Genomic DNA, 24,200 nt, shown 5'->3' on the forward strand with positions numbered 1-24,200 from the left:
TTGAGCTGAAAACTGTGCGGCCTGCACAGAAATCAACCTGGAGTTCACACAGGGCAGTTGTGCCGGTCAAGGTCAAAAAAGTGCTTTATTTCCTAAATTAGGCCTTCTGCTTCGTGTTTGAACATGGTATCTCCAGGCCTTAAGAATGTGAAGTAGAAGCAGAGTTTTCAGTGGTCTATATGGTCCCAGAAGTCCTTCAAGGTTTATCAGAACACCTTTCTCAGGTTATAAATGACTGGCTGGAGCTGACATGTTCGGAGCACCTACTCTGTGCCCAGCCCTGTTCTGAGGATTCCTCACTGTAACTCATTCAGGCCTCACGACCTCCACAGTGCGATTCCCATTGTGCAAAGGGACACAGCAGTGACATCTCCACACCAGTGTGGCCCCAGGCATGGGAGACGCCTGTGCTTGGAATGGCCTGGAAACCGTGAACGATGGACATCAAGATGTCCCCAAGACCTCAGCCTTTCCTGAAGTCTCTGGCCGGGGAAAGCACCTCCCTGCCCAATTTGTGGGCTTTGGCCTGATCTTAAGAAAGAAGAGGTTCACGTCCAAAGCACATGCATGAGGTTAATGTGCCAACACCCCAGGAGCGCAGGGCAGAACCAGTTTTACAGAATGAGTGAAAAGGAAGAAATGTAGGGTATCTTGTCCCCAAATACCATGGGGCTGATGTATACGACTCACTTACAATTAACAGAAACTCAAGGATCATCTAATTTACAGAACTCTTTCATGGGCTGTGTGCCAATGCATGAAACGCTGAGAAAAAATGGGTCTCACTGAGCGTTACCACTTTTTCTAAGGATGGCAAAGCCTCAAATGAGCAAATGTTAGTGTGAGTTCACCTCAGGTCTAATATGAGCCTGAGAAGAAGCCAAATGTAATTCTTCTACCTCACATTTATCTCTACCTGAGACAAGGGTGTTCACGGTAAAATCTGTGAATAATTCACCTCCACCCCAAATCTACTGTGTCTGGTTTGTCACAGAAGGTGATCAATAAATGTCACACACACTGACACCGAAGGCTACTTCACTGCTCTAGTATCTGAATTTGGGGACCTGAGTCAAAGAGCCTTCTGGGAGGAGGAAAAAATCAGGCCAACAATACAGGCATTCTCACCTTTTGGTTTTTTCCATCTGCATTTTCAACCGATGCTAATATACATGAGCTTTTTTGAGCAGTGATTGTACATGATTCACCTGAGAATTGTCCTCATGTGCTTTGCAGAAAACATGGAGGTAGAGTCACACACTTTACTGTGGGACATGAGGTGGAGTTTTGTTTCCTGAGTAAGAAGCTGTGAAGGGCTCAGTGTATCAGCAGGTGACAGGGCTGGTCCGTAATGACTGAGTCACCAGGAAGATTCCTCATGAAATCCCATTCAAGGAGACAGTCTCCCATTTCATTACTAATGTCCTTCACTTGCCTTTGGAATGAAGTGCCCAGCAATGGTCAGCTGGGTGAGGGGACACCCATAAGAACATGACCTTCTTCTATTTCTAGCTTCTTCCTAATTCATTAGTATCCTTGGCAACTGAAGCTCCACCTGAATTACTAAAAAAGTGAGTCCCAAATAATCCATACGGAGAATAATGTAATCACACGGATTTAATCATTGACTCGTTTCTCAGGCTCTCTCAGCCATTTCTTTTTTCTTGAACATAAGCCAACTTTGTTTCTCTTGTTCCTGTTCCCTTCATGTTGTCCCTGCTCAAATGCATGCGGCTTTTCTATCGTGTGAGGCTGTCCTGTCCCTCTCTTGACACCAAGAGGCACACTTTGCACACTTCCCTTCCCTTGCCAAGTGCCATGTGCTCTCAGGGCCTCTGTACTTGCTGTTCCCTTGACCTAGAACACTCTTCCTCAGATGTTCCCCGGGATTTCACATCCAAGCTTAAAAGTACCTGCTCCGATGCTGCCTGGACCACTGTACAGGACGGCTGCACTACAGGTTGTTTGTTGTTCTTTACACCATCACTTTCCCTGGATCTCACAGTCAACTGTATGTGTGTTCGTTGTCTCCCCAGTGAGAGAGAGGTAAGCTACACGAAAAAGCTAACAAAAGCTGGACGAAATTTAATTCTACATTTATAATCAAATTCATGAAATTTACTTAAATAAGTGAGATATTCTTTGCAAAAACAATCTTCAAAGTAGGCGAGACTTTAATATTGTCCCACTCCACTCTGTGGGTGAGGGAAGTCTGCCTCCCAGAGGCGGAATGAGGTATTGCACCCAGCTCAGGCGTTGCCTGAAGCAGGAGGAACAGACACACGGGGTATGAACCATTTTGTACCTAGGAGACGGAGAAGGAAAAGAGAAGCAACACGAGGAGGAGGAAGGGAAGGAAAAAAAGGAGAAGGAGGAGGAGGAGGATGGGGACACAATGAACCACCCTAATAATGAAACAAAACGGCTCACAATACTGTAATTAGCTTTTCTTTTTTTGAACAAGCACGTCTACATTAATTGCAACTACTTCCGTGTGCCATTATTTCTGTTCCAAAGTCGTTTTCGGTTCAAAAACTCAGTCTCCTCGGTTTCTACCAACAGAACTCAGGGTGGCTGGGTTCTGGGTGTTTCCCGCTGTGGTTTCCTGGCACAGCGCCAGGTTCATCCTGTGACTCCTTCCCTCGCTGGGGGGAGGGGTCACGGTGGCCACCAGGTTCATCCTGTGACTCCTTCCTTCGCTGGGGGGAGGGGTTACGTGGCCACCAGGAGAATAAAACGAGGAGCTCAGAGCCCTCAGCTCCAAAGTGAGTCCCTTCCTCGCTGCCACACCGCACTCACCAGCCCACAGCCGCTGCTGCGCCATGAAGCTGCTGACCGTCCTCATGCTGATCGCCCTCCCCATCACCTGCTTTGCAGGTGAGCACTGACACGGAGGGCAGGCTTCGCTTTGCAGGGTGTTGTCAGGGCCCCTGTGGACGACCTCCTGTTCCCCACAGCCCAGCACAGAGCCTCTCATTTCTCCAGGGTCCTCGTTTTCATGTGTTTGGCTTCTCTGAGCTGTGGAAGCCAGGAAGGGGGTGCAAGGAGGCAGATGTTTCAGGGCTTGAAGGAAATCCCAGATCCTGAGTTTACTCTCCTAGATGTGAGGACTCAAGACCGTTGACCATAATCTTTCTGAATGTGCGTCTTTCCTGGGATGTAAGATGACAAACACCCTAGCTGTGCCCATAAAGGAATTCATACCTCTGTAAGTGAGCCCACTTTTGCATGCTTTCATCCCAGGTTCTGGCTGCCCGCTCCTTGAGGAACTGATAGATGATACAATCTCTCCTGACGTGGGCGTTGATCAATACCTCAAGAATTATCAAGAGTTGATAGATGATGAACCCACTGAAAACGCCCTAAAGGAAATGAAGCAATATTTTCTTAAGCAGGATGGTAAAACTGTGGACAACCTAAAAGTGATTGTGGTAATTTCTATTTCTTCTTTAAGTGTTTTGAACCCACTGGACAGGGCCAGCAGGCTCTACGTTTGTCACTAATTATGCCAAAGCAAGTGTCGACCATGCTTTATTTCCCCGACTTTCACTGTTGGTGAGTGTGAATAACACTGTCACACCAAGAAAGCCATCCGAGGTTCAGTGCTGCTCTGTCTCTTTATTTTGTGGAATCTTTAGTGAATGATCAATGAAAAGGACCAAGAGGGGAAAAAAGCTTGGGCAAAAACTCCCCGAATAGTCAGCTTAGAAAATATCTGATTCTTAAGAAGACCTTCCTTCACTTGTACAAGTGATCTGAATAACAAATTTTTCTTGTTTGTAGATCAAATAGTCAAACATTTTAAACTTTCTAACAGAGTCCAGAGAATTCGTTTTAAGGATTATTCCACACATCTTATCCACACAATCTAAAGTGCCCTTTCAAGCAATCGACATTTGTTAGTATAAAAGACTGAATCCCTGGCCACTAATTAAAGACCCATGAATGACACGTGCAGATCGTGGGCATGAACCCACCAGGGTGAGGGAATTGTTTAAAACAAAATCAGTAGTTTAACAATGAGATGATCTTTCTAATCATAATAGATTGGATTCGTTTTTATGTAGAGTTTTTCTGTTTCCTAATGTAACACTTAACACACCCCAGGGTAGATAATTTAGAAGTATTGCCAAAGCACAAACATATAAGTGTACGTCACTAAGAAGATTCTGAAACAGGGAGCAACAGGAAACAACCTTGAGGACATGATAAAAAAAAAAAAAGCCAGTCACAAAATACACATAGAGCATGACTCCACTTCTATCAATTTTCTAGAGTAGCCGATGACTTGGAAACAGAAGGCAGAGTAATGGATTCCAGGGCTGGGTGGTGAGGAAATTAGGAGTGTTTAATGGGTGTGGATTGCACTTTAGCGAGATGCAAATGCCCTGTGGTCTGGTTGCTCTGCAAAGGGGATATTCTTAACACTACTGAACTGTATATTGAAAATGGTGAAAATGGTATTATTTATGTCATGTGTATTTAAAATAATTGCATTTTTTTAAAAATGGAACGACTGCTGTATAGGAATATTTTCCTTAATAACCTAGATTAGGGGCTGCCGGATAGTTCAGTTGGTTAGAGCACAAGCTCTCAACAACAAGGTTGCCAGTACAATTCACAGATGGGATGGTGGGCTGCGCCCCCTGCAACTAAAGATTGAAAACGGCGACTAGACTTGGAGCTGAGCTGCACCCTCCACAAATAGATTAAAGGATATGACTTGGAGCTAATAGGCCCTGAAGGAACACACTGTTCCCCATATTCCCCAATAAAATTTTTAAAACAAAACCTAGATTACACAAATCAGTCGGAGTGCACATCTCCGATATTTTGTGGCCCACAAAGGATACGATGGAGGTATCAGATTATGTCCTGTATTTCTAACATGTAAGGTCATACAGGAACTCTAAAACTTCACATGTCATCATATTTGAGCTGACATATTGAAAACTGGTAACACTGCATAATTTTGTTAGATATATTATTTCAAAGAACAGGAAACGTGCAGATAAAATTATTAAAGGGACCCCTGGGGCTGCAGTTGGAGAGACCTGGAAATACCAGTCCTCTTAGGCATCATAATGTATCCTGAACAATAGAATAAATGACGAGATAATTCTGATTTTACTTCCAGCGCTATCTTTCTTGAATGTCAGATGTGTGTAGACAAATCCAAGAAAACAATGAGAAGAAATGTTTGGTTTTCCAGAGTTTCCTCTTATGAGGAATTGGAATGGAGGTGATGTCTCTGTTTTGTTTTCCAGGACACAATATATAGCAGTGGCTGGTGTGCTGACTATTAAATTTCCACAAACCTTCGGCTCAGACGACTACAGAGAATGATCATAACGGAGTGTCTATTGGTAGAAACCACAACTTATGTTTCTTTTTTTTGTCTTTTGATCTGCAAACGGCAAGACAATCGTTGAAACCTCAAATACATTTTCATTTCAATAAAGTGTCTGCAAACCTACAGTTCTTTTCTTGTGATCTGATGAAAATGGAGGCTTTAGAGAGACTCACACCACACACGCGTGTGCTCGCACACACACACACACCCAAACACACATTATTCATGAAGAGCTCACGGGTGCAGGACTGCAGATTCTGAGCAGCACGCTGCTCCTCACCACCTGTAGCCCAACATCGACCCTTCTCTGGAAACTGATTTTCCTCCCCTCTCACCCCATCTTCCGGGACGATCTCTGCCTTGCTCAGGCCCAAGGTCCTGGTGGCTGCGACAAGCTCAAGTTCCCACATGTCCTTCAGTCCCTGTGTCCATGCTGAGCCCTGCTCACCATGGACGGGCTCTCTGTGTCCCTGGCCCGAGTGTGCAGGGAGGGGAACAGCCAGCGAGAAAGGGGGCTCAGGCAGAGCAGGGATGAATCCTGTCTGCATCCTAAGATTGTATCTATATCCTCAACTGGGTTGTTAAAATATTTCATTACAAAGTTACTTACTATACCCCTCTGTGCCCATAACCCCAAACCTCAGGAAAAACACTTGTTTGTGTCCCAGGAGTGTGGCCATTGATGCACTAATCAATGAACAGGACCCATACACACCTGCTTCATCCCTTTCACACCCTCAACTCTACCACTTCTCCAGCCTTGTGGGCTGTTAGGTAAGATTCCATAATTACAGTTTCCTTCCTTTATCATAAGCCTCAGAGAATCTTGATCCTTAATGGAACACAAGTCCTTCTCATTGTTTCCCTCACTGTCCATCCTTTGACTCTGTCCTCCTGTGACCAGTTCTTACAATCATGGTCATTCACTCATGAACTTCTTGTTGGACACACATTTGTATCAGGCACTGCTCTTGGCATCAGGATACATCAGTGAGGAAAACAAACAAAAATGCCTTCCCTCAGGATGCTTATATTTTATCAAGGGGAGAGAAAGAATGAAGGGAATAAAGAGGTAAATTAAAAAGTATATTGGGAGGTGATAAATACCACAGAGGAAAATAAGAACAGGAGGAAGGGTGGGGGTGCGGTTTTAATTAGGATGGACAGGGAAGGGCTCACTAAAGTCGTGTTGTTTCAGCCCAGATGTGAAGGACGTGAGGGAGAGAGTGTGAGGCGTCTGGGAGATGAGTATTCCAGGAGGAAGGACACTCCAGGATGTGATCCTAGAGCTCTCTTTAGTTTTCCATAAACAGGTGTCAGCTTTAATTATTCCATGGCCAATATTCCAGGACACACAGATTAAGGTACGCTTGGCCCACCTATGTGCGATGCTAAAAGGTGTTGATTCTGAAATCTAGCTCACGCCTGAGTCACCTAGAGGTCTTGCTAAGACAGCTTCTTGGTCCTACCCTTGTCTTTCTCATCAATAGATCTGCATTGTCTTTCTCATCAATTGTTGCGTTTCATGCGAGCTCCCAGGAGATGCTGACATTGCTGGTGTGGGAGGAACATATTTAGAGAAGCAGTGTTCTGGGGCATCTACTGATCTCCCCAAGAGTGTCCTGCCAGTCTGAGGGTTTGGCCCCCAAAACAAAGATTGACGTGGGGGGGTGAATGGACTACAGAAACCACTCCTACTTATTGCCGTATCTGAAGCTCAGCAGAGCAGGAGCTGAACATTCTCTCCCATTTGGAGTGTGTCCCCAAACTCCAGGTTGTGCCCCAATGGGACCCGGACAGGATTCCAAGCACTATGAGCTGCATGCGTAGGGCAGGGCACAGGAGACATGTTACGGAAGCTCAGGAGTAAACCATGAGTTCTGTTATTTTCCTTCCTTCTTCTTCTTATTTTTGAACCAAAAGAGATAACAGGACCATGACTTCATGGCAAGAGTTGGTGAACACGATGAAGGAAACAATGTCTGATGTCCAGCAGCCTCTCCCACGTCATGGGCCTCCCTTGGCAGCTCACAGCTTGTAGCAAGAAGTGTGAGCCTGCGTTAGGTGGACGAGGGCTGCTGGCAGGTGGTTTGTGGAAACAGCGAGTAGTGGTGCCTCAGCTGACACGTGTCTTGGATGAAATCAGGGCATAAATCCCTAAGGATCAACAGTGCACTATGGCAAGGGATGAAGAAATAAAGTTGGTTTGGAAAGTTTATTACATACAGTACATTGGAATATTGGGTACCAGTCCGATGCTGACAATGTTGGACAAACACCTGACATGGGCATTTTTGATACTTCTTAATTATATGCTGTATGATGTTATTGCTAAATGCATCTCTTAATGTGCAGAAAGAGGTCCTTCTTTAATTTTATATATCCATGGATTACCTCACTTATTACTAATGTGAGGAAATTTTGTTCATGTTTTCCACCTTAAGCATGTAAATTCTGAAAATACTTGCCTCGTGAATGTGCAGATACAAATAGAATGAGTTTGTAGTGGTGATGTCACCTGATTCTTTGAATTCCTTTCAGCTATAGGGTATATATTGTCACTGAAATTATTTTTAATGATTTATCAGCCACGGTTTAATTAGGTCCTCCTTTGACTTTATAAAGGCAAGCAAGTAGAAATCACTTTCTATTGAAAACATTTTCTGCACCACAATATGCTTCAATTTTTTCTTCAAGTCTGGCGATTTGTACATGCAGAGTCTGTGGTCTGTATGGAGATTCTGATGGAGGATGGTCCGTCTCTGTGTTTGGTAAACTGGAGCAGGAGTGACTATGAAAGTGGAGGAAAGAAACAAAGTCAGTGAAAGCACACGTATGTATGTAGTAAAGTATATTGGATGTTACCGTCTAGAAGTGGTTCCTTAAAACTTTTTACCCCCCTGGCATGAGTTCACCACTTTGAAGACCAAAGGCCAGAAGAATACCTGGGATGTCAACCTGAGCCAGAAGGGACATGTGTGACCAGTGCATCCTGCTGAGGACAGGAGTCCAGAGACCCTGTGTGCCTGGGGGAAGTGGTTCCTATCCCCACCCATCACTCTCCTCACCCTTAGTTCCAAAATCTGGTATTTAGGATTTTAAAATCACAATGACAGTGACGCAGTCATGATCGTAAAACGTTAATTATGTGACTGAAAAGTAGTGATTTTATCTTAACTGAGGGAAACCCCAATAGAACCAGAAGTAATTCAGAATCACATTAAGTTAGCATTCAGGATAAATAAACATTCCTTGTTGGCAGAGACACTCTCTCATATTTGACTTTCTATTTGAGGTGATTTATTCTGTTTGACTTAGTATTTCTATTTGCTTGTTTACATAAGGGTAATCGCTGACATTTACCTCCCGACACTGTGCTGAGCATTTTTCCTGACCACACATGGTTAGGACGTGTCACTGACAGGCCTCTGGGAACAGTCTGCTCCAGTCAAGGTAACAATCATTTTAGAATGTCCATCGGGGAGGAGCGTGTCATCAGTGAGATTGTTTAGAGACACTGGCTCCTGGTGATAATGTAAAGCAGTTCACTTTTATCCCATTTTGTCCTCATTTCTAGAATCTCCCATCAGTGCCCACTTCAGTGCCCAGCCCTGTGGGAACACTCCCCCTGCCTCATCAGGGGACTCTGGTGGGTCAGGAGCATCTCCCCTGTCCGGGCCCACTACATTGGACGGAGATGAGATAATGCCAAACCATTGTTTTTAATCTGCTCAGATGATGAAAATAAAGTAGGAAGATGGAGTTATACAAGTATAATATTTTGAAGATATAGAAGATCAGAGACTCAGGAAGTACTTAGGTACCAGAACAGAATAAATTGGCCACTTGGTCCTGTCTTTGCAGTGTGTTTTCCAAAAACACACAGTCCAACAGCTGAATAACAACTTTAAATAATTATTTTTAAGTGCATTTCTAAAACACATAGGAATACGCCGTGTGCACAATTCCTAAATCCTGTTTTACTCGCTCTTCAGTTTCTCTTACTTCCTTGTTCTTTACTCAAATGTCTCTCTCTCACTCTCTCTTTATCCAACTTCAGTATCATTTACTTTTTGTGGAATCTGGATACAATTAACTGTAGTAAGACAGTGCTCAATACTCTTTAAGCCTCATTTTAGGTTCTATAAACTACCTCAGGATTTCAAATGTGAGAATTCACATTTCAATAGCTAAAAACCGAAATTTGACACAACAAATTTACTCAATATTCATGTGACTACACCAAGTTTAGTATGTAACACGTGGACTTTAATTTTACAATTTTTGGTCTTTCTAAACCAAGTCACTGTTTCCTTATGTGTCCTCACGTATGAAGCGTTGAACAAACAGACCCCCTTCCCATAGGTTTAGACTATGTAAATAGATGATTCTTTCCCTTAAGACAACGTGGAAAAAAACAAAGTTCACACCCAGAAAAAAAAATTTGACCAGAAATTCTCAAATTCTAACGTCTGAGCAGATGTAACACCAGAAATAGGTAAAGGCCACTCTTCCTTAGGCCTTTCCCCATGTAGCACCGGAGGAAGTTCCAGTGTTGGCCAAAGGAACACACAGGTTTCTCATTAAACTTTGTTCAATGGGTCTCAACCTTCTGTGACAATTTTTGGTCAAGTTGTTTCTATTAAATGGTACTCATTTAAAAACTAATAACTTAAAAACTGCCACATAAAAATCCCAGAAGATCCGTAAAACATTCTATTATCCTTCTGAAGGTTTTACAATTATAAACAGGCTTTTACTATTAAACTTCAAAGGCCAATCGAGACAAACACTTCTGAAGCCTCTGACTAAGACTAGGGTGGCAGGTATTGGGGATAATGTTCATTTAGCCCCTGAGCTGTGTGCGCAGACGTGGTGACCTGGCCACAATCAGCTGCCATCTTGTCCACTGCTTTGATGACACCCACAGCAACTGTCGATCTCACGTCACATACAGCAAAACGGCCCAGAGGAGGGTACTCAGAGGAGCTCTCAACACACCTGGGCTTTCCAGGCACTAGGTCAATGACGGCAGCATCACCAGATTTCCAACACTTCGCACCATCTTCCAGCTTTTTATTTTCCCTGAACAATGATCAATCTTCTCCTTCATCTCAGCAAATTTGCAAGCAATGCGAGCAGGTGGCCATGAGCACAGGTGCGCATCTGGCACTGATTTGTCCTGGAGGGTTCAGCATAATCACCTGAGCCGTGAAGCCAGCAGCTCCATTCGTGAGTCATTTGTGCTGTCACCAGCCCATTGCCACAACAATCATCTTTGCCAGACACATCTTGCCAGTGTCGTCCCCAGGAAGAGCTTCACTCAAAGCTTCACCGTGCATTTCAACAGACTTTCCTTCAGTTGTAACGCTGACTGGAGCAAAGGTGACCACCGTGCAGGGTCTGACAACACCAGTCTCCACTCGGCCCACGGGGACAGCACCAATACTTCCAATTCCATAGCCGTCCTGGAGGAGCAGACGCAAAGGCTTATCAGTTGGACGAGGTGGTGGCAGGATGCAATCCAGAGCTTCAAGCAGCGTGGTTCCACTGACACACCCTCTTTACGGGTGACTTTCCATCCCTTCAACCAAAGCTTGTGACACTTGGCTGCAGCATGTTGTCACCAGTCCAACCAGAAATTGGCACAAATACTAGTGTGTCTGGGTTGTAGCCAATTTGCTTGAAGTAGGTGCTGAATTCCCTAACAATTTCCGTGTCTCTTCTGGCTGAAAGGTGGCTCAGTGGAACCCATGTTGTTAACACCAAGAATTAGTTGTTTCACAGCCAGTGTGTAAGTTAGAAGCGTGTGCTCATGGGTCGTCCGTTCTTGGGCAGACCTGCTTCAAGTTCACCACACCAGCAGCAACAGTGAGGACAGCACCGTCAGCCTGTACTCGTGTTTTTGACAAAGTCTCTGTGTTCTGGAGCATCGGCAATGGTCAAATAATATGTGCTGGTCTCTGTCTTAGCATAGAATTAACCCCTGGTCGTTCGCAGAATGTAAAAGTATTTACGATACTCTATGAAAGTAAGACGATTTATTGAAACTGTAAGAGAGAGAGAAAGACAGTTGTGTTTGGAACTGGCAGAAGTTTTCACAGGGCAGCCTGAGAGGGAGAGCTGCAGAGGAAGACGGGCAAGAGAGATGCTGGCAGAAGTTGGCCAGGGCAGCGTCTGATGGAGACAGCTGCAGAGGAAGACGGGTAAGAGAGAGATGCTGGCAGAAGTTAAGCCAGAGGAGAGTCCCATGAGAGAGGTGACCCGATGAGAAGGAGTGTTGGGGTTCCGTATTTTTTCCATGCAGGATGTAGGGTGCTTATCAGCTTGTAGGGGGGTTGCCGTTATAAATGTCGTCTCCTGGAAACTGTCCTGTTCCCATCTGTGATGGACGTCAGCTTGCAGGGGAGTTGCTGTTGTGGTTGGGAACCGTTCTGTTCCCATCTAGGCTGGGAGATTGTTAGGTGGTAGGGGGTGGGCCTTGCAGGTGAGAATATTTGGTTCCCACCTGTGATGGATGTAAGGTGCTTGTCAGCCTGCAGGTGCAGTGCTGGCCAGGGGAGTCAGAGCCAAGCGGTTAATGTTTAAGCTCACTCCCGCCAGCTTACAAGCTCTCTCCTATTAACTCTTTACTTCTCTGACCAGTCTCGGATTTCCACAGGGAGATATCAATGGTGATATCTCAGTTCAGTTTCAGTTTATCCAAGACCCAGGCGTACTTGAAGGAGCCATTTCCCATGTGAGCAGCTCCGTTCTCAAATTACAGAATCATACACTTGAAACCCATGTAATTTTACTACCCTTTGTCACCCCAATAAATTCTAATAAAAAATTGCTTTTGTGTTTTTTGTCTTGATCCCACCACATTTATAGATCATATGGCCAGTAGTGGTTGATTTGCCTGAATCAACGTGTCCAAGACGACAATGTTGATTTGAGTCTTTTCCTTTCCCATGTTCACTTAGATTTAGGGATGGTTTTCACGACACCAGTATTGTGGTGGCAAACCTGTTTTGAAAAAGCTCAAATATCTCCTTCTCAGTGACTGGAGTAGCATTACTTAGATCAGGGGTGTCAAAACTGTGGCACACGGGCCAACTGCGTTCCGTAACCCATTTTTAATTGGCCCGCAGCAAATTCCAAAAATATATTTAGTTTACTTAAACAAACCAGGTGAGGCAATACGTACTTCACCTCGAGTTAGTGGCCCGGCTGTTTGTGAATTTTACCGCATATGGCCCTTGGTGAAAACCGTTGAAAAAAGTTTGGACACCCCTGCTTTAGATCTTCCCCAGTCTCTTCATCTGGCTTAATAGAAGACAGCTGAATTCACATATTTGCTTCAGTCTTATCTCTGTTGCAATGTACAGATCATGTAGCCTCTGGAAAATTCTACTATACGTTTGTGAGAGAATGAGAATGAACGACTAAAATAAATCTTAATATTACTGTGAAAACAGTTTTGTTTTCCTAGACCCCCTGAGTCATAGAGTCCCCTGAGCTCTCCCCTAACTGCTGCAGTATGTAAATGTGTGTGTGTGTGTGTGTGTGTGTGTGTGTGTGTGTGTGTGTGTGTAGTGAAATTTCTCCTCTGCACACCAAGAAGATAAAGGTCAGAGGGGAGTCTTGTCTTCAAAACAGCTAAACACATATAGTGGATTCCAGAAACATGTGTGAACCTCATCTTTAAAAGCTGTAATCAACATTATCACCTCAACAAACAAATACAGAAAACCTCGTAATTGCGTGAACAGATTAATGATATTTGACAAAATCTGGTGACTTTTCTTAGTAAAAATCCTAAGTTAATTAATCATAGAAGAAAACTATTTGCACAAATAAAATCAACTGTCAAAGTCAATGGCAGGATCACTGTAAAGAAATCCGTGCTAAAGTCACTTCTACTGAAACCAGAGGGAAGCAGGTGACCACAGGGACACTCAGGAACGAGGCCGGTAGCACTTCTTCTAGGATGAGTTCGGGACCTTAAAACTCTGACCTCGTATGGAAATACAACTGCTTATTTTCAAATTCAGAGTGAAAATTTTATTGCTGGGGCTAAATGTATTTGTAATGAATGATTCATCACAAATGATTTGTTGAAAGGCCAGGCCATCCTGGGAGAGTCCAAGGTGTGGCTGGGTCACGTGACAACCCCCGTGATGGGCTCATCTTGGGATAAAATCAAGGTGAACCTGGGTGAAAGGTCTTCAAACTCCATGTTGTGTCTGAAATGGCACGTGGACTGGATCCCCAGCATTAGGAGAGGCACAAGTAGGGCAGTACACACAGTGAGTAATTATTGGAAAATTCTGGAGCAAACCAAGCATTTCTGCTTTTTCCTTCATTCTTTTCCATATGTAGGACACAGAAGGAGACTTAGCCATCACAGAACAATTGAGTTATGGCAAGAGTTGGCCAACAGGTGAAGGAAACAATCTCTGATGCCCCCGGCCTATCCATGTTGTGGGCCTCCCGTTGCAGCTCATGCTTGTAGCAAGAGGTGTGAGTCCATGTTGGGTGTACGAGGGCTGCTGGCAGGTGGTCTGGGGAGTAGAGAGAAGTGGCTCCATCAGCCCACAAGTTTCCCTGAGGAGCTCAGGGCATAATCTCCTGGGCTCACGCCTGCACAAAGGCACCCGAGAATAATAACATGGCTGATGGAGTTTGTGAGATAAGGTGCATTGCTGATCTGGGCACAATCGGAGATGCTCACAGTTTGGATAAACATATCCGTTTCAATTTTTCATACTTCTTATATACATCAAGTCAAATGATATTGATAAATACATCTCTTAATGAGACGAATGGGGCCTCCTTGATTCTACATATCCCTGAATAATATCACTTATGGTTAAGATAAGGCAATTTTAGTCATGTTTTCATATTTATAAGAGAAAAGTCTGAAAATACTTGTCACATGATTGTGCAGATGTGACAAGAATAAGTTTGTGGTAGCAATGTCACTCGAATTCCTGGATTCCTCTAGGATATTGGCCAAAAAAGACATTGTAATATATCACTCAAAATTACTTTTAATGATTTATCCCCACGAGTAATTAGGTCCTCCTTTCATTTTATTCAAAGCACGGAATCAGACACCACTCTCTGTAGGCAAAATTTTGTGTATGTCAAAATGTGACTTTGCATTATTGTTAGGGATTTATACATGCAGAGTCAATGCTGTGTAAGACGTGACGGGTGATGTGTACACTTTCTGTCTTTGGAAATGGGAATGAGAATGTTTATGAGAGAGGAGGTAGGAAATGAGAACCAGAGTAATAAGATGAGACATATTATATAAAACTATACGTGGTCATGAAGATCCAGAAGTGATGTCCTCCATGTTTCCAACCCATATACGTGTTAACCAGTCAGACTTAGCCCTGGAGAAGCCCTGGGATTCCACCTCAGCCAAAAGGATGTTTGTCCCCAGTGCATCCTGCTGAGGACAGGAGTCCAGAGGCCCTGTGCCTCGGGATAAATAACACCTCCCCCCAACCCACCACCCTTTACCCTTAGTTCCAATATTCACTATTTAGGATTTGAAAGCCACAGTAACAGTCTTAGATGTGATCATAAAGCAAAACTGAGATGATTGAAAAGTAACTATCTCATTTTTCTCCATTAACTGAGAGAAAACCCAATGGAACCACAGCCAAATTCAGAAGCACACTTTGTTAGCCTTTAGGATAAATAAACATTCCCCATTGGCTTATTTGGTTAGACTCAGTTTGATATTTGCCTTTGGGAATGAGGTGATTTATTCTGTCTGACACTTTTTCTTTTGTGTTGCATAATTCTAGTGGCTGACATTTATTGCCAGACCCTGTGACAAGCATTGTTCCTGTATTAAGTCCTTTATCCTAACACACATCCTGTGACACAGGCTATTATTATCTCCCTTATTTTACAGGTGAGGAAACTGAGGCAGGGAGGGTGGTCACCTTGCTGAAGGCTCCACAAGTGCAAAGTTCCAGCTGAGCTTAAACCAGGTAGTCTGGCCCTAAATATGGGCTATTCCTCACTACTCAATAAACGAATTCATTCTAAAATTGAAAGATCCAAACAGCATTTGAAAACAAAGTCTAAATCAGCCTGATTAAGAATCTGATAGGGCCTGGATTGAAACTGTAGCACCCTTGAGAATACTTGACATCTTTATATTTTCTAATATTTCCTTTAGGAACAAGTGTGTGCCTCAGATTTTTACATTCCTTGTCATTTTTGAGTAGATTCCATCATTTTACCCTTCAAGCTTTGCGTGTTTCACTTGTGTAGACTGCAATATACTTTTGTTGTGCTAACGTCCTTGTGGCCGATGGTGTGATTTCCTCTTTGAGTCATGTCTGGGTGACACAGGATGATGGGATCGTGATTGTTGCTTCTGTGCTGATCTCGTAGGCAGCTCCACAGTGAGCTTTCATCTGTTCTAACAGTTATTTCCAGTAGATTCTCTTAAATTTCTCTGATAGTTGATCATCCATCTATTACATATATCATGACCAATTCATTGACTCATTTCTTATTCTCATCCCCCCCACCACACACACACTAGAAGGGAATGTTCACATCTAGATGGTTGTCTTTGTTTATAGTTTTATTTCTTACAGCAGTTTTATATCACAGAAAAGTTGAGCAGAGAATAAATGCAGTTCCCATATGCCCTGTATGTCCGTGCAGGAACAGCCTTCCCCACTGTCAGCTTTCAATTCTTTTGTGTCTATATTCAGAGGTTGACCAGGTCGATCAATCGTAATGCTATTTTCATTTTTGAAGGCCCCCCAGACTCTTCCCATGGTGGCTGCTCCATTTCACATCCCGACCGCAGATGCACAAGTGTTCCTATGTCTCCACATCCTTGCCAACACTTGAATATTAATACTTTAATTTTAATTTTTGTATTGTTCCCATGATACTAAATGTAAAAACCCATGTGAGTTTGACTTCACATCTGAATAACAGCAAGAAAACACCAGGGCAAAACTCTAGGTGTGTCTGACCTCAGACATCCACTCTGCCTGCATTGCCCACAGATACAAAGGAAACTGCTTGCTGTGGCCCATGCTGTCTCTCCAGGCACAAAGCCCTCCCTCCCCCACCAGGCGTCCTGTACGTTCCCAACAAGCCACGTGGCTTAAGCTGTCTGGACCCTCATGCTGTTGCCGCGGATCCCTCCTCCCAACATCTCTTCATCTCAAAATTCTGTCTGTTCTGAGTGGTTGTCAAGCCCGCTGCCCTGTAACAGACTCCTTGCTAATGCCTCTCCTCAGAACTGTCATGGCCCCATCCCCGAATTGTCCATAGAGCACCCGCTTATGGTCGGGGAGGCTGAGACCTGCCCGCTGGGCGCTTCTACTGCTGGGTCCCTGACGACCCGTGTGACCCTCCTATTGGACACGGGAAGTGAACGGGGGCTTCTTTTGATCGGATTAGCACTGACTTGATAGGAAATCTCTCTTGATGTCGTTGGAAACATTCTGTTAGAGAAGTAAGTGAGTTGGCGGAGGTAGTCTTCCTGTTGGCACTGGTTTCTGTTGGGATATGAAACCACTGATTGTTTTTACCCTAACCAGATTTAGAGCTTTGTCACTAATATTTATTCATTCATTCCGGGCATATTTGATGATCCTTCACGGTGCCAGTTACGATGATAAGTAAGATGAGCTTATCGGACACTCAGCTTCTGTTAAGGAGCTTCATTACAGGGGGGCTCCCGTCAATTCACTGACTATACATTGGTAAAGCTACAACCTCAGCTTTGCTGCAAAGGTGAGGAGCATGGTGCCAGCAACACCCAGCTTTGACCTTTCACCGGGGTATGTGACACGGATGGATGGCATCAGCCCTCAGGGAGGAAGGGAGGGCTGGACGCCAGGCCTTGTGACCTGCCACGTCCTCTGTGGGCAGGACCACAGGGAGGCTCACTAGGTACAAATAGCCCTGGGCTCCCAGGCTCCTGAGTCCAGCTCCTGTAATTGCTCATCTTTTGCGAAAGCTGAAAACTCAAAGCAAAAGAAACCATGAGGCTGTTCTTCCCTGTCCTGCTGGTCACTCTGGCCTTTTGCTGCTACGAGGGTGAGTATCATTGCTAACCAGACTGGCATCTGCCCTGGTAAGTTACCTGCTCTGAACTACATGACTTATTTGGGGAAGGGGATGAACAGACCCCAATTCAAACCTTTTCCACTGCTTGTGACCCAGTCCCCCAAAGCTCAGGGTTCATATACTCAATTGCCAATACTCTGGAACTTTCATTTTAAAAATAGCATTGCAGGCACATGTCAGAGTTCTCCATCTGAAGCCTCACTCCGTGTCTGTGATCATGTTCTCAGAAGTCACAGGACAGAATTAAATTGGGATGTGAATCACTGTTCTGCCACTTGGCAGCGTCGTGACCTTGAACACAATGCTTAGTCTCCAGGTCTCCTCTTACTGGGTTTCACAGCCACCACCAAGACCAGCTACGACAGTGGAGTAACGTTAAGTAGATCCAGAGACCAGTTCTAGGTGTCAGTACCCATTCGTTATCCAGTAGTCATCAGACCTTCTCCTGCCCGGGGTCTTTAAGGTGCCAGGTGAGCCCACAGCTGGTGATTCATAGCTGCAGACACACAAAATGTTACAGCTGGAGAGTTTTAGTTCTTAGTTCAAGGAGAGCCAGCATTCTCCGATTCTGAATAATAAATCTTCCATGGGCTCTGCCAATAAGCAGCACTCTACCCGCAATCCCTGCTCGTCCTCTGAGAGCACGAGCACAGTGGGAGCAGAACCAGAGCAATCGCTAGGGACCATCGCCGTTGCTCTGAACTAACTCAAGCCGTCCATCCAACACCATTTTGTGTGTCTCCATGACCTCGATCCTGACCCAAGTCTTTTGGAGTCTTTCTCTTTCATCTGACTCTGGGAGCCTCCTCGTCCTCCCCGTGCTGTCTGATTAGGGTCAGATGAGAGCCTGGAAGGGCACTTTCCAGGCTGCAGGTGACTCAACGACTGAGGGGATGGAGAATCCAGACCAGGAGAAGGGGTTACTTCAGGTCTCAGCACAATTGCCTTGGGTCAAAAATAACTCTGAGTTCCCACCTCCCACCCTCTCTGAGGAATTCTGTACATCAGTGCACAATAAAAGAGCCAATCATACTTTTGTGTGTAAGCTTCAGATGTGCTGAACTTAAACTCATATTTTTTTAACTTTGTAGCTATGTCTGCATCCAATGACATAATTCTATTGTTTAATTTAGTTTCCAAAGAGCATCTTCCAATACTTAACAATTTTACTGACCTCTCTCCAGATTTATTCCCCCTTCTATGATCTCTGGTGAGATGTGACTCTACCATTCACTTGAAAGATTGATAACTACAATCTCCTCTTCCTCAATATCCAAGAACAAAGAAGGTGTCATTCGATGGAAAGACAAACCTTTGTTTTTGAAATCTAGGGAAGGTGAATTTCAACACAGCAGGAGAGATGTGGATAACAGTTAGTGTCTTTTAGAAAGAAGAAAAAAATAACTAGGAATCCCTCAAATTGTTTTGCAGGACTCCCTTGCTCTGTGACCTTGAGGTAGTCAGGACTTCTAGGGTTTGCATGGTCATTGGCACAATTGTGTGATGAGCTCATAAAACCCCTGTGATTCCTGTCCAGTTCCAACATCAGGGAGCTATGGAGAAAAGAGTCTTTGCTTATGTCTATTGTATTTCTTTTTTGTCTGCTCTAGTCAATGCAGAAACCTGTCCATCCGTTGTTGTGGCATTGAAAAACGTCCTAATGGGTACTGCACCAGAGTTGAAGAGCGTTCTTGAGCAATATAATCCACCAGAAGACGCTCTTTCGGCATCACTAGAAGCGAAGGAATGCATAGATGAAATCTCCAATACGGACAGACACCATATTCTCTTTATATTGGTAAATTCTCTCTTCTTTCTGCACAGAGGTCTCTGCTCAGTGCACAGCCAGGAGGGAGGTTGGCATCTGCTCCGTGAGGGCACAAGAGGTAGAGGCCCCACCTCTCTGCTCACATCTGAGAGGTTGACCAGTGGCCACAGGGTGAATGAGAACATTACACCTGCTGAGCTGTACTTAGGCTTCACACAGCGTCTGGCACAAACTCTCTTCTTAGGTCACCTGCCTGGGCATCAGGTTCCCCTCAGTGTCCTCAGGGGCAGGACAACCAGGGGTCCACGCAGCCATGTTGGACGCCCAGAGCCAGCTGCCTCCCTGCCCAGGAGCTGTCGACGTGCAAGCTCCCCTCACCCAGGGGCACAGGCAATGGGGAATCTCATGGAGAGTGTTGGGAGTAATGAAGGGGAGACAGCGGGAGAAAGGGAACTAGCCCTGCCTCTGACTTATTACAGAGTACACTGGCTGGGGTGTCTGAGCTTCTGCAGAGCCAAGGCCTGCTCCTTGTATCTGTGCCTCACTTTTCCACCACTCACCCCTCATGGCCAGTGGGTAGAGCCACCCCCCGTTGTGTCTCTTGCAGGTATAGGAGAGGCTGAAACACTTAAATCATGTCTTTATGAAGAAATTACATATTTAAAGGCGTCTCTCAGCCCAACAGTTGCTGAAATTAAGTCAGGTTTATGCACATTTCCATGATGCCTGGGTGCTCAGAGCAGAGGGGTACATGTGCCCTCACGGTGAATTTCCACACCTCCAGGCTGGAAATCTGAAAGCGGAACTTCCCAGGCCCCTCTCACCTCTGTCCCGGTCTCTCAACCCCATGTCCACCTCAGAGTGAAAAAGCACAGTCCTGGGACCTCAGGCTCAGAGAAAGCAAATCCTGGGCTGCTCTTCACCCTGCTCCTCCGTCTGTTAGAATCCTGGGTCCTACTCTTGGGTCCCTCGGGGTCCCTTTGCTGGGCTATGGACATGGCTCCTTCCTGACCTGCATGGTTTGTTGTAAGTGGACCAGTTCTTCTGAGTTCACCGCTCGCACCGCTGTCCTGCCTGGGGCCCTCCAATGCCTTTGCTGGTTGAAATATTTCTTCCACATCCTGGTTTTGAGCAACAGCCTGTGCAAATGTGTCATGTCCGGGAGCAGCATGACTGACCTACCTGTTCTCTCTTCTTCTATTTCAGTTGAGAATAGTGTCCGAATGTAAATCCTAGGTTGAAAAAGAATCTTACACACAAGGACCTCTGACGTTCCATGTGACCTGATCTTCCCAGAAAATGTAAAGGTTTCAACATCTTGCTTCAATAAATCACTCGCCCTGCACTTCTCTGAGTGTCTGTTTATCATTCAATAATCTCTTGTCTGGATGGGGTGGGTTCATCATGAAGTGGCCGTTGGGTGCTGTCACTAGTACATTTCAGTACCCAGCGTCTGGGTACCCATGGAGGCCTGAGGTGCAGGGACCACAAGAGGCAATATTTCCTCAGGACCATCCTGCATTACTTTACAGATTTCCTGGTTGCAGGGCCATGAGTGAAAAGGACTGTTAGGGGTAGAAAGCAACCACAAGGTTCCTGCTCCTGGGCCTGACCTGAGGGAAACCCGCAGCCTCACTGTCTGGCCGGTCACGTGGTTCCCAGCCAGCAGCGTCACTGCTATTCCATCCTCATCATAACCACAAACAACCTGCCTGGTCCTCACCCCTTCACTGTGCTTCAGTCCTAGTATGGTCCCGTGTCACTTGTTTTCTGTCCCTTCTCAGTTTGCAGTGAATTCAGGGTTCAGCCTCCAGCGAGCTCATGTCGCTCTGCACACTCACATTGCTCTTCACGGCCTGCACCGCGCGGCCACTGCTTCACCCCTCATGTCCCTAAAGATGCACAAACAAGCTTCCAGCTGCCGTCTGGACAACGCCACTCAAGAAATCCACACTTAACTTCAGAGGAAAAATACAAAATACACAGTGTCTGCCCCCCACCATTGCCTCTGCCATGACCCCACCCAGGCTAATGGAGGTGACTCAGAAAACTTGGATACATCACAGGCCCCCGGACTCGTTTCCAAGGTCGGCTGTAACACACCACCACTCACAAGGTGGCCTATCACATTTTCTCCAAGTGGGGAGGACAAAAGGCGAAAATCTGTAACCGTCTGCCAAACTCATGGCCACGCTGGCTCTGGAAAGTCAAGATGAAAATCTGTCCATGGCACTTCCAGCTTAGAAGGCTGGTGGCATTCCTTGTCTTGTGCCCACATTACTATAATCAGGGCCCCGTGAGGTGACATTGCATTCCCCTTTCTGTGTGTGCAAGTCTCCTGGGCCTCCTTCATGTAGAATCTATGAGATGGCATTTGGAGGACACCAGACATTCAGGATTCTGTCCCTGATTCAAAATCCGTAACTTTATCTCCTCTGCGAAGTCTTTCTTTGCCCTGAAAGATAAATGACAAGTTCCCAGGTTTCAGACTAGGATAACTTTTGGGGGACTATTATGATCCTATTGCAGCTCATCTCTCTCCTGACATCTAAGAGTCGGCTAAGAGCTGCCCCTTCCACTTCCAGAGCCCCACTCGGCTCCTGTCCTTTCCCCCCCACACAGCCATCATCACGGCCCATTCCTAGTCCTGCCTGGCGGGTGCTAAAGTCTCCCAAGTGGTCTCCTGGGGTCTTGATTCCCTTCCTGCAGACACCTTACTCATGGACATCACGGTGACCCTCCTAAAACAAATGTGAGTCCGATCTTACGCCTGTGACCATGAAATGCTAGACAACATGTGTTTCTGAATGTGTCAAGCACGAGGACTTATTCTGAGTCCTAAGCCCATTCTCCAATTATAATAGGGATATTTATTCAAACTGTGATTGAGAGAATAGAAGACAACAGTTATGTACTATTATCGGTTTTCTACAATTCTTTTACAAAGATGTGTATTCTTAATCACATCAGGAAACATGTGCACTGGAATTGGTCCCTATTTTCTGAAACACATTGTATGTTCAGTTTGCATACTATGCATGGTGCACACACGGAGCTCCTGCAACCCCCGGAGACCCAGACTGGAATCGCTGGGAGGACCCGGCCCACCATTGGTGTCACACACAAGGCCTGGCACGACCCGTCCCTGGCATCCCTCCGACCTCTTCTCCCTGCTCGCCAGGATTCTGTGCTCAGCCATAGTTGTCTGTGTGCCACTCACTCACATGTTATGTGGGTCACACCAGTGCACCAGGACACGTGGTGTTCCCTTTGCCTCTGTAACCTTCCCTGCACAGGACAGCTGACAACCTCATCTGTGAGGTCCCTTTCACGTCTCGACCTCTGTGAAGCCCTCCCTGACTCTCACACCCTAAAATAAACCTTTATACACACACATATATTACACCCATGGCACACACAATGATACACACTTTTACCCACACAGACACACCCAGAAACATGCACAGACTTACGAGACACACACATAATCACATAGATAGGCAGTCATCCCTCTGTTATCACTTTAACTTTCTGGGATATACCACTCATATCACAGAGTTGTTTTGAGAATATATTAAATAAATTACTAACATGAAGAACAAATTTTATCAATTATTGTTATGATTTCTAAAACACTTAAGGATTTACACGTATTGAGCACACCTATGGGTGGACATTATCCTGGAACATTTACAGGTTTTCTTTCCCTTGTTTCCCTTTCTCCTTGCTAGTCTCCTGGAAGGTGAAAGACTGTTCCCACCATTGCATGTGGGGATGAAGAAAGTCCCACCCACTGCTCCTCAACCCTGGCTCTGTGTCACAATCAACTGGGAAGATTTCAAAGGAAGTGTTTCCCAAGCCTCACTCCAGGACAAATACACGGGTATCTCTGTGTGTGGAACCCATGCAGTCCCCATTTCCTCACCTCTGCCTCCTAAGGGTGCAGACACCCAGTGACTGTGGAGGCCACCACTGAAGTGGAGGCAGGAACAAGACTGTTCACGACGGTCGGACAACTGCCAGCATTACCAAGGTGGTCACCTGGAGACCTGTCCCTGGCTACTTCTATAGCCCTTCAAGCCTGGCAATTGAAGGTCATTCATTCGTTTCACTGTTATAAAACTAGTAAACTTAGGATCTCATACAGGACATTTTCCTATATGAGATGTTCACAGAGTGGGAGGCGAGATATGCAAGACTCCAAAGACTGGCGCTGGACGAGAGGTTAAAGGGCTACGGTTTAATGGGTAGAGTCTCAGCTTGGGATGGTTTCTGGAAATGGGTAGTAGTAAAACATTGTGAATGTACTCAATGTAAGTAATTGTACACTTAAATACGAATGAAATAGTAAAAATCATATTGTATATATTTTATCAAACACACACTAAAAGACTCCACAGTCTGTAGCTCTCTCAGAGGTGGCAGAAAGTTGGCTGTAAGTGGCAGGAGGGCTTCAGTCCCCGCTGGACACGCTCTCCCAGAGTTGTTGACATCTCAAACTCAAATTACATGTGGAGAAAGCTCTCTGTTTGATATGCCTCCTGGGTTTTGCTTTGTTGAAGATATCAGTAATTTTTTTAGAAACTCTGGATCAGACTCACAAACTGAGTTAACCAAGTACAAAGGATTGATTTCTGCAGGTTCTCTTGACGTTACCTTTGAGACTTCTAATGCCTTCCCTGGACAGACATAACTGCTGTCTCTGCAGGCTCTGCTCCTCAGATGTCGTCCTCTTGCATCCATCTTACTCTGGATGACAATATTCTTTTGGGTGGAGCATATCCTCTGCCACCTTCTGAGAAAAAGCTCACTGGAGATGAAAGTTTTGAAGACTTGCACGTTTGAAATATCTTTATTTATCCCCGTGCTTCATTGATAGCTGACTGCACATAGAATTGTATTCATATAAAGTGATGTGATTCAAAGCTCGCATTTGTCATAAGCTTACTTAAAGCCAACTTTCAATGGCTC

General features: G+C 45.2%; 2 protein-coding genes across 2 annotated transcripts; both read left to right on the forward strand.

Annotated features, from left to right (window-relative positions):
• Positions 1-2,717: 2,717 nt before the first annotated feature.
• On the forward strand, positions 2,718-5,478 carry LOC148755979 (mammaglobin-A-like). Its single transcript, XM_088790019.1, has 3 exons — positions 2,718-2,877; positions 3,244-3,431; positions 5,268-5,478. The coding sequence occupies exons 1-3, from the start codon at positions 2,823-2,825 to the stop codon at positions 5,304-5,306; spliced, it is 282 nt and encodes a 93-aa protein (XP_088646145.1). The 5' UTR covers positions 2,718-2,822; the 3' UTR covers positions 5,307-5,478.
• Positions 5,479-17,294: 11,816 nt separating this feature from the next.
• LOC141572470 (secretoglobin family 1D member 2-like) lies at positions 17,295-20,574 on the forward strand. Its single transcript, XM_088790020.1, has 3 exons — positions 17,295-17,431; positions 19,072-19,259; positions 20,436-20,574. Exons 1-3 carry the CDS (start codon positions 17,377-17,379, stop codon positions 20,463-20,465), a joined length of 273 nt encoding a protein of 90 aa, XP_088646146.1. The 5' UTR covers positions 17,295-17,376; the 3' UTR covers positions 20,466-20,574.
• The last annotated feature ends 3,626 nt before the right edge of the window (positions 20,575-24,200 follow it).

Source organism: Rhinolophus sinicus, chromosome 14, assembly GCF_057876585.1.
Source record: "Rhinolophus sinicus isolate RSI-liver-muscle chromosome 14, RSI-T2T, whole genome shotgun sequence".
Taxonomy (NCBI): Eukaryota; Metazoa; Chordata; class Mammalia; order Chiroptera; family Rhinolophidae; genus Rhinolophus; species Rhinolophus sinicus.

What these genes read in the sequence shown, in the direction of transcription:
- LOC141572470 (XM_088790020.1), top strand. Translation starts at nt 17,377, where the DNA reads ATGAGGCTGTTCTTCCCTGTCCTGCTGGTCACTCTGGCCTTTTGCTGC. An exon ending in GGCCTTTTGCTGCTACGAGG is followed by an intron (nt 17,432 to 19,071) that starts GTGAGTATCATT and finishes TGTCTGCTCTAG; the next exon opens with TCAATGCAGAAACCTGTCCA. An exon ending in ACCATATTCTCTTTATATTG is followed by an intron (nt 19,260 to 20,435) that starts GTAAATTCTCTC and finishes CTTCTATTTCAG; the next exon opens with TTGAGAATAGTGTCCGAATG.
- LOC148755979 (XM_088790019.1), top strand. Translation starts at nt 2,823, where the DNA reads ATGAAGCTGCTGACCGTCCTCATGCTGATCGCCCTCCCCATCACCTGC. An exon ending in CCCCATCACCTGCTTTGCAG is followed by an intron (nt 2,878 to 3,243) that starts GTGAGCACTGAC and finishes CTTTCATCCCAG; the next exon opens with GTTCTGGCTGCCCGCTCCTT. An exon ending in ACAACCTAAAAGTGATTGTG is followed by an intron (nt 3,432 to 5,267) that starts GTAATTTCTATT and finishes TTTGTTTTCCAG; the next exon opens with GACACAATATATAGCAGTGG.